Source organism: Bufo gargarizans, chromosome 4, assembly GCF_014858855.1.
Source record: "Bufo gargarizans isolate SCDJY-AF-19 chromosome 4, ASM1485885v1, whole genome shotgun sequence".
Taxonomy (NCBI): Eukaryota; Metazoa; Chordata; class Amphibia; order Anura; family Bufonidae; genus Bufo; species Bufo gargarizans.
The window spans coordinates 19,608,334-19,623,933 of record NC_058083.1 but is presented as its reverse complement, the minus strand read 5'-3'; the positions used below and the strand labels follow the sequence as shown (position 1 = coordinate 19,623,933).

Sequence of the window (15,600 nt, the reverse complement as noted above, 5' to 3'; positions counted from 1 at the left end):
CCCTAGGTGTCAGTGGTGAGTAGTAGTGCTCCCACTGCCCTACTCACCACCTAGGGCTTCTTCCAGGGTAAGTCAGGGACGAGGCACGTGATCGGCTTACGGGTTAGCAGCCCGTCTAGGGACGTCAGGGCAGCCAGGTGCCAGGTAAGCCAGGGGTCACCACTCCTCCCTCTCCCTAGTGGAAGGGTACTCCTCTTCCCTCCCCTCTGCGCCACACATCTGTTACCTGCCATCTCACACGTGATAATTATGTTTAGCATTAGGGCCACTGCCATAAAGACTCTGGACATGATAATATCAGGAATGTCTGCTTGTCACTTGTGGGCAAAGAGGAATAACTGGAAGAGGTGATCTGTGATCTTCCAAGCATCCATCACTTCCACTTCAGATCTTCTGTGTTGGTATGTGTGATCTAAATACAAAGACTGTTAGGGCTCTATTCACATCTATGTTGAAGGCGCTGCTTAGAGTCTCAATCACATTGGACAGGAACAAAAAGCGCTTTCGGTTACAATGATGAACACCATCAGAGTCCCAGTAAGTAAAAATGAAAGGCTCCTCAAATTTTAAGGAAAAAATGAAAATCTTCCCTCACCACCAGGACTATCCTTTGTGACGTGAATGCATTTTACATGGGCTTCATGCACCCATGTAATAATGATCCCCCAAATGATTCATAATCACTGATTTCATCATACCCAACACTGCATCTCTCCGCATGACCTAGTTGGCCATAAATGCTATAAAATAAAATGGGGAGTGCCACACACATGCCCGTTAAAATCTCCACCACCTGTGAAGGACCTCCTTTCTGCTGACTCTAGGGCCTCTTGCACACGACCGTGTGCTGGCCGTGCCTGTGCTGCGGACCGCAAACTGCGGTCTGCGATGCACGGGCAGCGACCGTGGGGCAGCCGTATGCTTTTTGCGGACCTAATTACTTGAATGGAGTCTGCGATCCGTCTGTTCCGCAAAAAAATAGAACAAGTTCTATTTTTTTACGGAACGGAACCCCACGGAAGCACTCCGCTGTGCTTCCGTTCCGTGCTTCCGTTCCGCACTGCATCTCCAGATTTGCGGACCCATTCAAGCGAATGGGTCGGCATCCGTGATGCGGAATGCACACGGCCGGTGCCCCGTGTATTACAGACCCGCCGTATGTGGGGTGGAATATAGCCACGAGAGCACTACGGTCGTGTGCAAGAGGCCTAAAGGTGGAACAATCAATATCTGTGTTGGGAACCTCTTTTTCCTATGCATTCCTAATAATTTTAATGTGGTCTTGATGCCAATGTGGAGATATCCAAAGGTGATTACACTAGGGTAATAAAGTAAAATCCTTATGAATGGTGAATTCCATGAACAGTACAAAATGTCCATATTATGTAGTCAAATGGGGGAACCAGGGCCGTTTTTTATTTTTACTTTTCTCTATTTTTCTAGAACCACAATGGGTAAACAGAACAGCAAACTTGCCCCAGAGGTGATGGAAGATCTGGTGAAGAGCACAGAGTTTAATGAACATGAACTGAAACAGTGGTATAAAGGTTTCCTTAAGGACTGTCCAACCGGAAGACTCAATCTTGATGAGTTTCAACAACTCTACGTAAAGGTAGGCCAACTCTATGTATGAGTCACGTTTCCTGTCTTTCCCACCAGAGATAGATCGGTTAGTCATCCACATGAGACATGGTGTGATCTGAAACCAAACGAGTGGCTTTTAAGAACCTCAAGGAACATTGTGCCTGACTTCAGAAATACGTCATCTTCCACTTGAATGGCTGTTAGTTTTCAGCAGTTCACTTACAACACTCAAGATGTTCTGGACAAACTTCTCAGATCAAGATTCTTATTAGTGCGTGTGTGTTTCAGACTTTCTGTCTGTATATACCTTGTCTATATTATCTATTTGCAAAGCCCAATGGTATATTTTCTTTGCAGTCCAATTAGTCATTCATGTTGCCTTATTCATGTTTCTTGGCCTCTTTTTAATTTTAAGGCCCACTGAAACTTTCTCTAACATCTTGCAGGAACCTTCTCATATCTTCTCTGTTTTTCATCCAAAAATCTTGCAGTTGTCATGTAACTTTTCCCCCCATAGTGAAGCCCTGAACTTGTGAGATAGACACTATTTTACAACCATAAGTCCTCATGGAGCCGTAGCCTCAAAGGGCCACATGAGCATCATAGAAAGAGGTCCCCCTCTCAGGACCCCCCTGTATGTGCCAAAGCATAGAGACACTCCGTAGGAGAATCTCCCACCCTGGCCGCCCCAGCACATTCATGCATTACATGGACTATTATTTGTCAGTACCTGTAGGGCCGATATATGCCTAAAATCAGCTTTCCCCAGCTAATACAAGCTGCCTTCACTTTTGAAAAGGGATGTCACGAGACCACTACTTAAAGAGCACCTGTCATTAGGATCGACCTATTAAATCAGGCATACGGCCTGGTAGGGTTGTGAAAATGATACCTGTCTTGTGAAAATAGGTTTTGGCATTCCTGAGAAAAAAATACTTTAATTCTTTATGCAAGATAGAGCTTTGTTGCACCGAGAGGCGTGGCCAGGTTCCTTGGTGCACCAAAGTCCTTATTTAAATAAAGAATAAAAGTCTTTTTTTTTTTCCTCAGGACTGCCACAACCAATTTTTACAAGACAGATGTTGTAATCAGCAGGGTCAAACCCTACCAGGTCGCATGTGTGGTTTAATAGGGTCGATCCTGCTGACATCTGCTCTTTAAAAATCACAACAAAGTGACAAGTTGAATGCAAGTTATAGTTATTAGAATCTTTGTAGAAAACCCATGTTATATATATTACATAAATGCACGTTCCAGAAAAGGTATTGATCCATACATGTAAATTGGGTTGTCCGTCACTGTAACCAATCAGATCATTGCTTCTGCTTTCTTTCTAGCACTTAAAAGGGGTTATCCCATGACTAATGTAAAACATGAAAATCATGCATCATATAGAACATGACAATCTATTTCTAACAAAGCTAGAACCAGCCCTGTACCTCACATGGATCCAGAGATCTCCACATTCATTGCTCTGCTAGATTTATACCAAGCTGACAGCTCAGGAGGAGTGTCCTTCCTGCCTCAGATATCTCCATATCACAGCTCAGGGGGCGTGTCCATGCTCTCCCAATCACAGCTCAGGAGGCAGTTGAAGAATGAAACTGAGCATGTGCGGTCATCTCAGTAAGCAGGACAAAGAAATAAGAAAAAAAACTAACAGCAGGTGGCGCCATACAGATACATTTTATTGAATAACTCAGCGGCTATACAAAATGTATAATTGCATGCAATTACAAAAGTATTCAGATCCAGGTGCTGGTTTGAAAGCTGTAGAATATTTTTCGTGGGACAACCCCTTTAAGTAATACAAGCTGGAATCTGATTGGCTTCTAAGGGACACAATTATATATTGTTTTGTATTTGTGTCTTCAGTCTTCTTTATACATGAGGCCCATTGAGACGAAACCCAGTATGGACTTTAAGGGACGTTACTGGACTGTTTTCTATAATGAATGGTGTTGATGTCATTTTTAAAAATACAGATTGCGTACGGAAAATGCAATCCGCATTTTTGCAGAACAATAGACTTGAATGAGACCACGGACCGCATTTTGCGGACAAGTATGGGACATGTTTTATCTTTTATGCGGACATACGGAAGCAGATAGCACACGGTGTGCTATCCGTGGATTTTGCGTTTTCATAAAAATTAATGGGTCTGTATCTGATCTGCAAAAATGCGGAAAGATAAATGTAGTCGTGTACATGGGTCCTAAGAAAGATTAACACACTTTCCAGTCTTAAAGGGTAGCATTAAGACATTTGGGCTTCATAGAGGGACTAAACCTAATGAGCCACGCCTGTTCTGTTAGCCGTAGACATAGACTGCCATTGATCTGAAACTACTTTAGGTTTACAAAGTTCTGGCCAAATCAGGTTTCCACAAGCAAAATGAGCTAAATGGGCTTTAAAGGGGTCTTCCGAGATATTTTAACATGACCTGTTCTCGGGATAGATAATCAATATCTGATCGGCGGGTGTCCGACCCTTGCTGACCAGCTGTTTAAGAAGGCACCGGTGCTCGCAGTAGCACCGCGGCCTTCTCCAGCTTTCCCTAGGCCATATGACGTCATGTTCATTGGTCACGTGGCCTAGCTGCAGCTCAGCCCCATAAAAGTGAATGTGGCTGAGCTGCAATAACAAGCACAGCCTTTATACAATGTACGGCGCTGTGCTTGTTGAGCAGAGAGAGGGTCGCAGCACTATTGCGAGCACCAGTGCCTTCTCAATGGCAGGGGTCCTGGGTGTCGGACCCCCACCAGATATTGATGACCTACTTAGAGGATAGGTCATCAGTTAAAATATCTCTGAAAACCCCATTAATATGAAGGCGGGGGGGGGGGGGCACTGATGAGACAACCCCTTTAAACAGCTTATCACATGGGACCACATTACATTTTACTTTCGAGTATAGGTAGTCAAAATAGATGGTAAATTGATGGTCTCTTTAAGCCTCCTCTTCTCGTGGGTGACATTTTGGCAGGTGTTCTAGATCCTGATGGTGTCCGCAGCTATTTCTCAACAAACCAGTCATAGGTAATCGTATAGCTTAGTAATTTGCAAATAGGCTCTTCATGGCTGTTCTGTAATTTTGAACATCTGCCATATCTATTCATAGATGCACAGATGGATCCATGGATTTTACCACTGAATAACTCGTTATGGATATTTTGAGATGCGGGTTGCCCACATGCCTCAGTACTACTGCCCACACTTTGTACGCCGTATAACACATTCTTGCTTGTTTTACTTTAGTTTTACTCTTTAAAGGGGTTGTCCACTTTGGACAAATCCTTTTGGGGATCTCCCAACGATAAACTGGTCACAGGGTGTCCTGCTGCCAGAACCTCTATTAAACAGCTGGAAGTACTGGGTTGTGTTTAATTTCCCTACAGTGCCTCAACAGGTAAATTGGGGCATTACACGGTATCTGATGACATGAGGAGACTGTCTATGTAAGATATGGATGTGCCGGGTACCTAAGACCAAGAGATGTTACTTGTAGCCATTTTGTCTTCTGGCTAATACGTCCTGAATGGTGGCTTCTTCCTGTTTCTTAAAGGAGCTTCCCCACCTTGCCGTTTCAGTGGCCGAGATGGGACTAAGCGCTGGCCATGGAGTCACAATAAAAGCAAAGCTTGCTGTCCTTCGCTGTTTGCCTAGCTCCCATTCCCTGCTATGGGAGTCACTAAAACAGTGGAGTGCCGGCCACATTTCTGTAACTCTGGCTACTGTGGCCGTGGATACAGCAAGATGGGACAACCCATTAATAAGGTATTTGAAAGTCACGCAAAAAGAAGCCATCAATGATGCTGTCTACAAGACCTACCTACCGGTCCCTCCGTTTACTACCATTCAGATGCACCATTTTGGCAAAAGTCCGCAAATTATGGATCCACAAAACACGGATACCGGCTATGTGCATTCTGCACTTTGCGGAACGGAATGGTCGGCCCCTAATAGAACAATCCTGTCCTTGTCTGTAATGCGGGCAAGAATAGGACATGTTCTATAATTTTGGGACGGAACAGACACGCGGATGCGAGCAGCACACGCGGACGGAACAGACACGCGGATGCGGGCAGCACACAAAGTGCCGTTCACGTCTTTTGCGGCCCCATTGATGTGAAAAGGTCTGCATCTGACTTGCAAAAAATGTGGATCGGATGTGGGCCTAAACCTCGGTCATGTGCATTGAGCCCGTAGGATGAGGTCTGCGCCTTGTCATAAATTACACACCTCCTCTGGCACACAGGGTCCTATCAGAACCAGCGCAGCAGACTCGATTGTCCAGAAATGACCCAAAATAAACAAGTTTGCCAATTATTATAATGACTTTACTCATTTAAAATTTGAAGCACACGTGAGAGCTTCAGTGTTAGTAGTTCTGCGGACATTTTGCTAGCTTGTACTTTTGTAGATAGGATATGTTCTGGTAGTGCATTGCTTTTCTGCCTCATTTTTTATGTCGTTGACAGCATTGCCTTAATTCCAAGGACATTACAATGTTTTTCTGGCTTCACATCAGACATCTGACCACTTTCCATCCTTTAGAAACACTAAATAAAGCTTTGAAGGTGAAGGCCTTTATTCCTGTCTGGATACCCTGGTAAACAAGCATATTGTGAAGTAAGGAACATGTACTGGACTCAAGCAAGCATGTATATACAAGAAAGGGGCCCATTATTCCATTAACATAGATTAAAAGGGTTATTTCTGATGTTGGTTTATAGCACCACCCTTCCTTTATCTTTGGATTGATTCACCTCAGCCCTTGTGCCTTTTATGCACACGTTTTCACTACCCTTTAAAATAATGCATAAGGCACCCCCTCTGTGTTATGCCGCATGACTCACCTGCACCCTCACTCCTGTGATCTGGTGGTCCAGACCTGCTGGCCTTCCACTCCTTTCCTGCTAGCCTGGCCGCTGTAGTAGCTGGCTGGTTCTCCTTGCGGGTCTGCTCCTAGTCTTCTAGTATCCTGCAAAGATGTGCTGTTTTACACTTGTTTTCCCTTGTACTGACTACTGTCTGTTTCCTGGATTTGACCTTTCTTTGCTTGACCTGACCTCTGCCTGTTCTCTGTTCTGACCTTGTCCTCATATTTTTTTTTTTTTTTTACCGAATCGCACATACTCTGCCTATCCTGACCTCAACCAGTTCCTGACTAGAGTTTTCCCTGATCCCTTGGTGTTCCACACTGTTGTCTCTTGATCCCAGTGGGTCAGCAGAAACTTGATCAAAGGCTACTCCAAGAGGTAGCAGCCTGGTGGTTCCCCTGCAGCAGAGTCCAGATCCCTATATAGGAGTTAAAGGGTGAATATCATGGGGACTACTTGGATAACGCTCTTGAGAGTAGCCGCCTGACAAATCTGTTCAAGTGAAACACCCACTTCATGACACTCTGCCTAGGGTCCCTGCATGGTCTACTTCTTTGACACTGGAGCTGTTGACCAGTGTAATCACCTCAGTAGAACACATTGGACAACATGTCACCTGAAGCTTACATACTACAGTGTGTGTTTTATTGCATATGTTGGAGGAAAGGACGTGGAGAAAAGTATTTATTCACAGTGGGGTTTTACAACGCGTTTCAAGGTATCCCGACATCTTCCATGCCACAAACATCTCAAATGCAGGTGTCACTCACCTTGTCTTTTTTTGTCCACCAATGTCACTAACATTAAATAGTGCTGGTATCTTAGTTAGCCGGGAAGAGGAAGATGATAGCCAAGACCTAACACCAATGTGAGTAAGGAGGAGGACCAGCAGGAGGACAGAGTTTTTTTGTTTTAACTCAGTTCATACTAGCTTCATGTGATTTTATAGGTCGTTGAACACCACAAGGAATTTTGGCAAAATACAAAAGTGAATTCCGATTGAGTGTTTTGGGCAGAAATTCTCTCTCCGCACTCCTCTGCATTCCGATCCAGTCAGCAAAACTATGTCCATGATTATCTATCAGATTTTTGGAGAGCATTAGTGCCTAGTCCTGCTCCCAGCCTAATATTTTTAGAGTAAAGCACATAGCATTTGTATTCTGCCTTGTATAACACCAACCAATGACAAACTACACAATGAACACTGAGTCTACAAGCCACCGAAAGGTCAGATACTGTAAATTGACAGGTTTATAGGCCTACATGCTGGAAGCCGTTACATTTTCAAAATGCAAAGGACTGGTTTTAATTTTTGGTGTTTTTTTTCTTCATTTTTTATGTATTCTGTAAAAAAAAAAAGTTTAATTTACAGTAAAAAAAATAATTTTTTTTACAGGATTATTTAGCAAAGAAACAGGAAAATTTAAAGGGGTTTTATGTCCCTTTTTAACTAGCCCTCGACAGTTTATTTCCAGCTGGGGTATGGATTGAGTCATGTGTGCCGCTGCAGCCAATGACCGGCCTCAGCAGTGATGTGTCTTCAAGTGGAATGTGACCTGGCGGTGACATGCCGCTTGGGGACACATCATTATTGAGGCCAGTCATTGGCTGCAGCAGTGAACATGACCCCATCCATACCTCAGCCAGAATTAAATAGCCCAGAGAATAGAAGATTGTTGAATGGAGCCAGAGCGCCAGAACATGGGGAGCAGGTGATTGTAGGCGCAGCACGCTCTGGGGGCTAGTAAAAAAAAGGCAGTAAAACTGGAAAACCCGTTTAAGGACGTGTGTCATAGAGGCAAACCATTTGACTGCTATGGGGCTCCTGTTGAGAGGGGCCCAGTCTAGATTGGTTCCATCCCCTTTGCTGAGAGGACAAACAAGTCCCACGACCTTGTGTCTTGGGTGGCATTACCCATCAGAACTCACAAAGAGATTATCATTAATTGAATGGATGAAGTAAGTCAGTGATGATCATGGTTCACAGCTCCAGCAAACCAAACGGACATGGAAGTCATCCTTACCATTGCCGTAAAGGAGGTATAACTTGTAATCCATTCATGTGGACAAACCAGCAGTAATCCCTCTGTGCATTTTGTTTGGAGGTGACGGTAGTGACCTGGGATATTGTATGTTTGTAGGCTCTTTTTAAATTATTTTTGTCATCTTTAAAGGGGAAATCCACCATAATAGCGGGGGAGCACAGAGCTAAGCAAGGGGTTTATACTCCTGTGCCGTAGTCATGTAGTAGCACAAGCTCCCCCCCCCCCCCCCCCATTTATTAAAATGGGGAAAATATGCACAAAATAAAACTACATGTAAAAAACATAATTTTACACGCATGCCGATGATTGCAGTGTTCGCATTAACATTCATTTTGGCCGATCATCGGCCCAGTGGTCAGCAGACAAACGGCCAAACACTCATTTGTCAAACTCATCAGATCTTTTATGCATAAATAAAAATAATCGTTTGTGGGCAGCATATCTCCTCAACTATGCAGGGAATGTGCTTTTTTTTAGGTTGTGAAATTTAAAACATGCATTTTTAGGGCTCATGCACACAAACGTATTTTTATTTTATTTTATATTTTTTGCGGACCATATGTGTAACCATTCATTTCAACGGGTCCGCAAAAAAATAAAATAAATAAGTTCCGCAAAAAAATTATGGACAAGGATAGGACTGTTCTATTAGGGGTCGGCTGTTCCGTTCTGCTAAATATGTAATGCACACGGACATCATCCGTATATTTTGTGCGCAAAACACATACGGTCATGTGCATGAGCCCTTACTGTGTTTTTTAAACCCTATAGAGAAGTCGGTGGAAAAAAGCATCACACCCAAAGCGATGAAAGGCAACAAAAAAGGCTGAAAACGTTTTTGTATGCAGCAAAACCGCTAATGAAGCCTGCTGTCAAAAAAGCCGCAAAACAAGAGCTTCGAAAAACATTTTAGAAAAGCTGCGTCACATATGGCACATTTTTCTGGCATGGATTTGGCCTCAGCAAATCTGCTGCAAGATGCACATCTATTAGGGCTCATGCACACGACTGTTGGGTGTTTTGTGGTCTGCAAAACGCAGATACCGGCCGGATCCTTTATAGAACAGTCCTATATTTGTCTGTAATGCGACAATAGGACATGTTCTATTTTTTGGCGGAACGGACATGATGACACAGAGTCATTTTACGTTTTTTTTGTAGCCCCATTGAAGTGAATGGTTCTGCTTACGGACATAAAAAAAAAAACGGAACAGACACTGAAAAAGAAAGTGTTCGTGTACATGAGCCCTTATATGTGGATTTGATGCCAACTTGGTGTTTACATTGCAAATGGTGAAATCTACAGCAGTAAAACCGCATGTAAATCCACAACAAAAATCTGCATGCAACACATGGTGGCTACGCTGCAGCCAAATCCGTGGTGGAAAAATTTGCCTTGCATCAATTCCCCCTTCAAGGGCAGTCCCGAGCACAAAACCCTTCACTATGTTATACATATTCCCTAAATAGGATTAATATAGAAGCATTGACACTACGGTAATGATAAAATTCACTGACGACATCTGTGACCATGTTCACATTAGGGTAGTGTCGAGTGAACCTGCCAAGAATGGTCTAATGTTGGGTGCAGTGATTCATTTTTTGCCCAATCTCTTCTCCTGGGAAAGCAGCAGAAGCTTTCTCCCCTCTCCCCCCCTTAATACACATATGCTTTTGACCAAGCCATATGAGTATGTATATGGTGAAGCCGGGAGGGAGGTGGGAGACATGGCTGTCGGCTCATAGCTATTGAATGTGTGTGGCCGCCCATCGGGAACCGGCAAAACTTTGTGTATTGTGTTAATTTACTAAAAACTGAGAATGTGCAAACTCAAGAGACGCAAGAGGGTGAACAATAAAATATGTCATGGCTTCTCTGTCTCTCCTCTTTCACTAGGGGTAGAGGATGGGGCCTAGACTTCAGACCTCCTGACCTTCACCAAATGATGGACTTCTTAGGTCATTCCTTTAGACCTAAGTCGTTGCTGTTTGCCATAGTTCCTTTTATTTGATTTAGCCACAAAGGTATTATGGCTGAAAAATTACAGGAATATGCCCCCAACGTCTGAGAGTTGCAGGTCCCACTTCTGGGACCTGCAGCTATCCTTAGAACGGAGACCACAAAGTGTCGGAGGGCGCACCCCGCGTTCGCTACCACCATATATTCATTTCTTTGGGAGTGCCAAAAATATCTGAGTGGCATGCTCAGCAATTTTCAGAAGTCAAAAGATACAAATACCCTTAAATACAGTATGGCTAATCAATTTCTATGTTGCCCCTAGGGGTACAGCTGCCAGCTTGCGGTAATAGTTAAAATGCACTTAAAAACTGTGTAACACTGGCGCTTGTACTTATAAGTATATATCTAACTGTCGCTGCGGAACTGCTGCAAAATTGCTATTGCTGCAAGTAATCTAAAACATCAAAAGATACAAATTGGTCCCGCGCGACCTGGAACCCGCACCTATTAAGGCACCTTAGGGGAATACGTGCATACACAGCATTAAACCAAGTATGTGACTTACTGAGGCTTAAAAGAGTCCCAACAGAACAATATAAAGGAGAACTAAAAGAACTGATATATAAGGGTAAAAAATAAGGTATATTGAATGAAAAGGAAGCTGAAATCATAGGGATTAAATGCCCAAAAATTGCAGCCTTCTACCATAACCCCAAGATGCATAAAAGTATAACTGTGCCGCCTGGCAGACCTATCGTTTCTGGCATAGGATGCTTGACTAGTAATCTATCTAGGTACGTGGATTACAATCTGCAACCTTGTGCCCAGATGTTGCCAACGTACCTGAAAGATACCAAACATATCCTGCAGATAATAGAATGGAAGCCACATTACATCATAGGCACGCTTGATGTAAAATCGCTTTATACTGTGATAGAGAAGGTAAAGGGGTGTGAAGCTTTGAGGAGAACTCCCAAAAGATCACATTGATTATATAGGGGAATGTATTCTTTTTGATTTACAGAAAAACTATTTTCTTTTTGAGGATAATTTTTATTTGCAAGCATGGGGTACCGCAATGGGGACGAGATTCGCTCCGGGGTTCGCCAATCTATACGTGGGGCAATGGGAATTGGAACAGGAGGCCATTCACCCCAATGACGAATCTCGTCCTCTGGAAACGGTTTATTGATGATGTGGTTTTTATTTGGAAGGGAGAGGGGCAGATGAATTGGATAGATTTTTTTTGTGAATGAAATAAAAATGATTTTTATCTTGAGTTTACACCCTCCTGTAGCACACAAGAAATTACCTTTTTAGATTTAACAATCTATATAGAGAATAATAAAATATGCACTAGGACATATAACAAACCTGCTGATGCTAATAGTTTCATTTCACATGAAAGTTGTCATCTCCCGCAGTGGCTGGAGTATATACCTAAAAGCCAATTCATGCGGATTAAAAGAAATTGCACCAAAATGGAAGATTATGAAAGGGAGGCAGATGCATTACAGCAAATATTTGAGTTAAAAGGCTATAATGGTGACAGGTTGATAGAACAAAAACATTGATAGGTGAATTAGATCGACATGATATGATTAATAATAAGATAACTAGTAAAATAGTGGAGAGAAAGAATGAGGGGGTGGAAATAGTAATACCGCCAATTATCACACAATATAATTGTCAAACTAGAATATATATATATATATATATATATATATATATATATGGTAATATTGTTAAAAACATTGGGATATTTTGAAAGATAATAGGTGAATATATACCTAATGCACCTAAATTTATATATAAGAATGGCAAAAATGTAGGGAATATGGTGGCATTGACAAATAGATGCATAAACACACAGGCGACCAATGTAAGAACAACAAACCAACTACTGAAAGGATCTTTTCCATGTGGTATGTGTGCGGTATGTAGAAAATTGAGGATAACTAGAAAAACAGGAGAAGTTACACAAATAAAAAAATGCTGATGGAACATATATGCATATATGATATAGGTGACTATATGACATGCAGTAGTCGAGGAGTCAACTATTCGTTGACCTGTCCATGTAAGAAAATATACATAGGACATTAGGTAGAAGAGTGGGGGAACATATCTATAATATTCATAGAAAATATGATGGTCATCCATTATCTGGTCACTATAAAGAGAAACATGGGGGACAGAGCAAAGGAACATTGTTTAGTGGACTTGGAATAGTAAAGGGAGACTATATAAAAATAATGTCAAAAGCAGAAACGCGTTGGATTTTGAAGACACTGATACCAGCAGGGTTACATTCAGAAATTGAACTATTTGCATTTGAATGAGAAAATGAAGCAGGTTGAGTATGACATGGTGCAAGGTACATTAGGGGTTAAAATGGGATGGGAGGAGGTGCCTTAATAGGTGCGGGACCTATTTGTATCTTTTGATGTTTTAGATTACTTGCATCAATAGCGGTTTTGCAGCGGTACCACATCGACAGTTAGATATATACTTATTAGTACAAGCGCCAGTGTTACTTAGTTTTTAGGTGTATTTTCAGAAGTCCCATAGAATTAATCAGACGAGCACCGTGCAAGCGCAGCCACCGATCCAATCACTTCTGTGGGTCTTTACTTTGTAGAAATCTGATAAAGAAAACTGTAGACGTTGTGCAAGGTCTGGAGGTAGTACGTCTCCCAATACCAGAGAATTGGGATCTTATTTCTGGCAGGTTTCCAAAGACAACGTTTCGACCTTCCACGCTCAGTGACTCAGCAACGTACTGTATACTCAGTGTCTGTGTCTTGTTAGTTCAGTATTGGCCGTGCTGTTTCATCAGAAAGGTCTTAAGAATTTGTTGCGATCGTACATCAACCCAGCCTTCAGTTTCTACAAATCCTAAGATGTATAGTGGTCGGTGCAGGTTTCCCCTCTATAAAATACTGTACATCCTCTGTATTCTGTTACTAAGTGGATCAGAAGTGGATGACTAGTATGTGGGTTCTAATTAAGACTTGGAAAAGTACACACAAGAGAGTCAGAAAATAATAATAGTCTTTGGTAAACAGAGCATTCAGTCTGGTTTATTCAATGACGACCTAGATGCAGCTCTCCACCTACGTAAATGATTCAGGGATTCAGAATTGAAATGAGTGAGTCTGTTGTATTCCGCTCTTTGTACTCTCATGTCAGTGACTCATCCCCAAGACATCAGTTTAGTTTTCTTCTCCAGTAAACTCTGTCACTACGTGCGCAGTCCCAGGATTGAAATAACATAGACATGGAAAGTATCCAGGTCCGTGTATCTATAGTGGGGACAGAGATAGCAGTCACACTCGGGCCCTGGGTCTTGAGGGGTCCCAAAAACTTCCACCACCATTATTATAAATGGTAGGTAGGGTCCCTGTTACATATTTTGCTAAACGGTGCAAGACATGTAGTGTTCCATGGTGGCCATTCAGATTCCTGGGTCTGGCAGAGCAGGAGCAGATGATACTTTTCGGCTCTCTGTTGTGGTTCGTAGAAGGGGTTGAGGAGTGGGGGATGCTTCTCTAAACATCCGCCTGCCCTACTAGGACAGATTGGAAGGGTTTGTTTTGGTGAGAATACGCCTTTAAATCAATGTTCATTAAAAAAAAATAGTATAGTTAGTGCACACCACCTTTTTGGGAACTTTTATTGTCTTCCAAAGATTTAATGAGTTGTTTTTGTTTAGTCCAAGACATTGATTTCTGCCACTCACTGTCCTGTTTTTCCTGCGCCCAGCACCTTGGCATCCCTCTTGCACTGCGGCCCGGTGCTGCCGGGCTCTGCCATGTCCCTGTTGCCAGGTCTCATCAGCCAGGTACCAGGCTGCACCCTCACACATGTTGTCTCCCGGCCCTTAAAGAGTTATCACAAGCCAAGGTCCACTTGACCATCCAATGTTCGCCTAGGCTTCTGACTGATTCCTGTATTCTGCTAAGGTGTCCTGCTTAATTGTATCCCTGACTTCTGATCCGGTTCGTCCTTTGACCTCGTTACCTTTCTTCTGTCCATCCTGATTTCCTGCCTGGTTACTTTGCTGCCTGAACTTCGCCTATCCTGACCATATTTTCTGGCTACTGATTTTTGTTCTGCATCCTACTGGTTTTTCCTAGCGGCATGTCAGCTGTTCCTAGCGGAGGCTATGCCAATAGTTGCGTCCAATAGGTTCCCTGCAGCAAAGTCCAGACCCCTGTACAGGGATTAAAGGGTAAATACCGGGGAATCCTTTAGATTTGACTCCCTATTTTAGCCCCTAGTCAAATCTCTTGCAACACAGTGGGGTCCACACCTGCTAGTAAAACCATGATGCTGTCCATCCAGTTACATTTATGGATAACATGACATCCCTGGTCTTGACCCTTCCATGATTACACCTTACTAAGGTGCCTCTATATCCAAGTCAGTAGATTGTATTGACTGTGGCCCTTACTTTCTAGAGTGGCTGCCTCCATTATGTCTATAGGATGCCTTTAATAAACTCAGATTCTCCATCTCTTTCTCTCTTTGTACTGACATGGTAAATGCTGTGCGCTGCATTGGTATTTTCCGATTTCTCTTTTCATCTGCTGACCATCTGCAGTGTGTTGTAGCAAGATGGTGTTTGCACAGTCCGTTGCTCATTTCAATGGCGTTACCTCCTATAAAATAAGCATCAGTGATGTTACGAGAGCCAAATATAGCAGTGGGCAGGAAATGGTAAAACTAGCAGACTTAGGAACCTCGATCCTTCTGATATTGTGCGTCCAAAATAAACCGAGACATTTTAAAAATGAATACTGAATTTACACCGCACGATGTTACAGCCGATTGTCAGGAAGGAAGCGTTCCTTCCTGACAGTCGGCTGCTCGTTCAGTGAAGGAGACCGCTGCCTTTACATTAAGAATAATTGTTTCTGGGCAGCAGATCACGGTTTAGACTGCACAATTTGCTGCCCAGAAATGATGATTGATGAGGCTGCATGAACGACAAAATCAGCGTTTCGCTCATTCATTGGGTGAGGCACATTTAAATTGGCAGATTGTCGAGAATGAGCGTTCACAGGAACAGTCGTTCCTGATAATCTGCCCGAAAATCGGGCAGTCTATATCCACCTTTACTGAC

At 42.9% G+C, this 15,600-nt stretch overlaps 1 protein-coding gene across 1 annotated transcript in view; it reads left to right on the top strand.

Annotated features, from left to right (window-relative positions):
* VSNL1 (visinin like 1) overlaps positions 1-15,600 on the top strand; it is a 135,743-nt gene that overhangs the window by 54,502 nt on the left and 65,641 nt on the right. The window contains exon 2 of the mRNA XM_044289766.1: positions 1,444-1,612. Within this exon, the coding sequence (XP_044145701.1) occupies positions 1,451-1,612 (162 nt within the window). The 5' untranslated portion in view covers positions 1,444-1,450. The remainder of the gene's footprint in view (positions 1-1,443; positions 1,613-15,600) is intronic.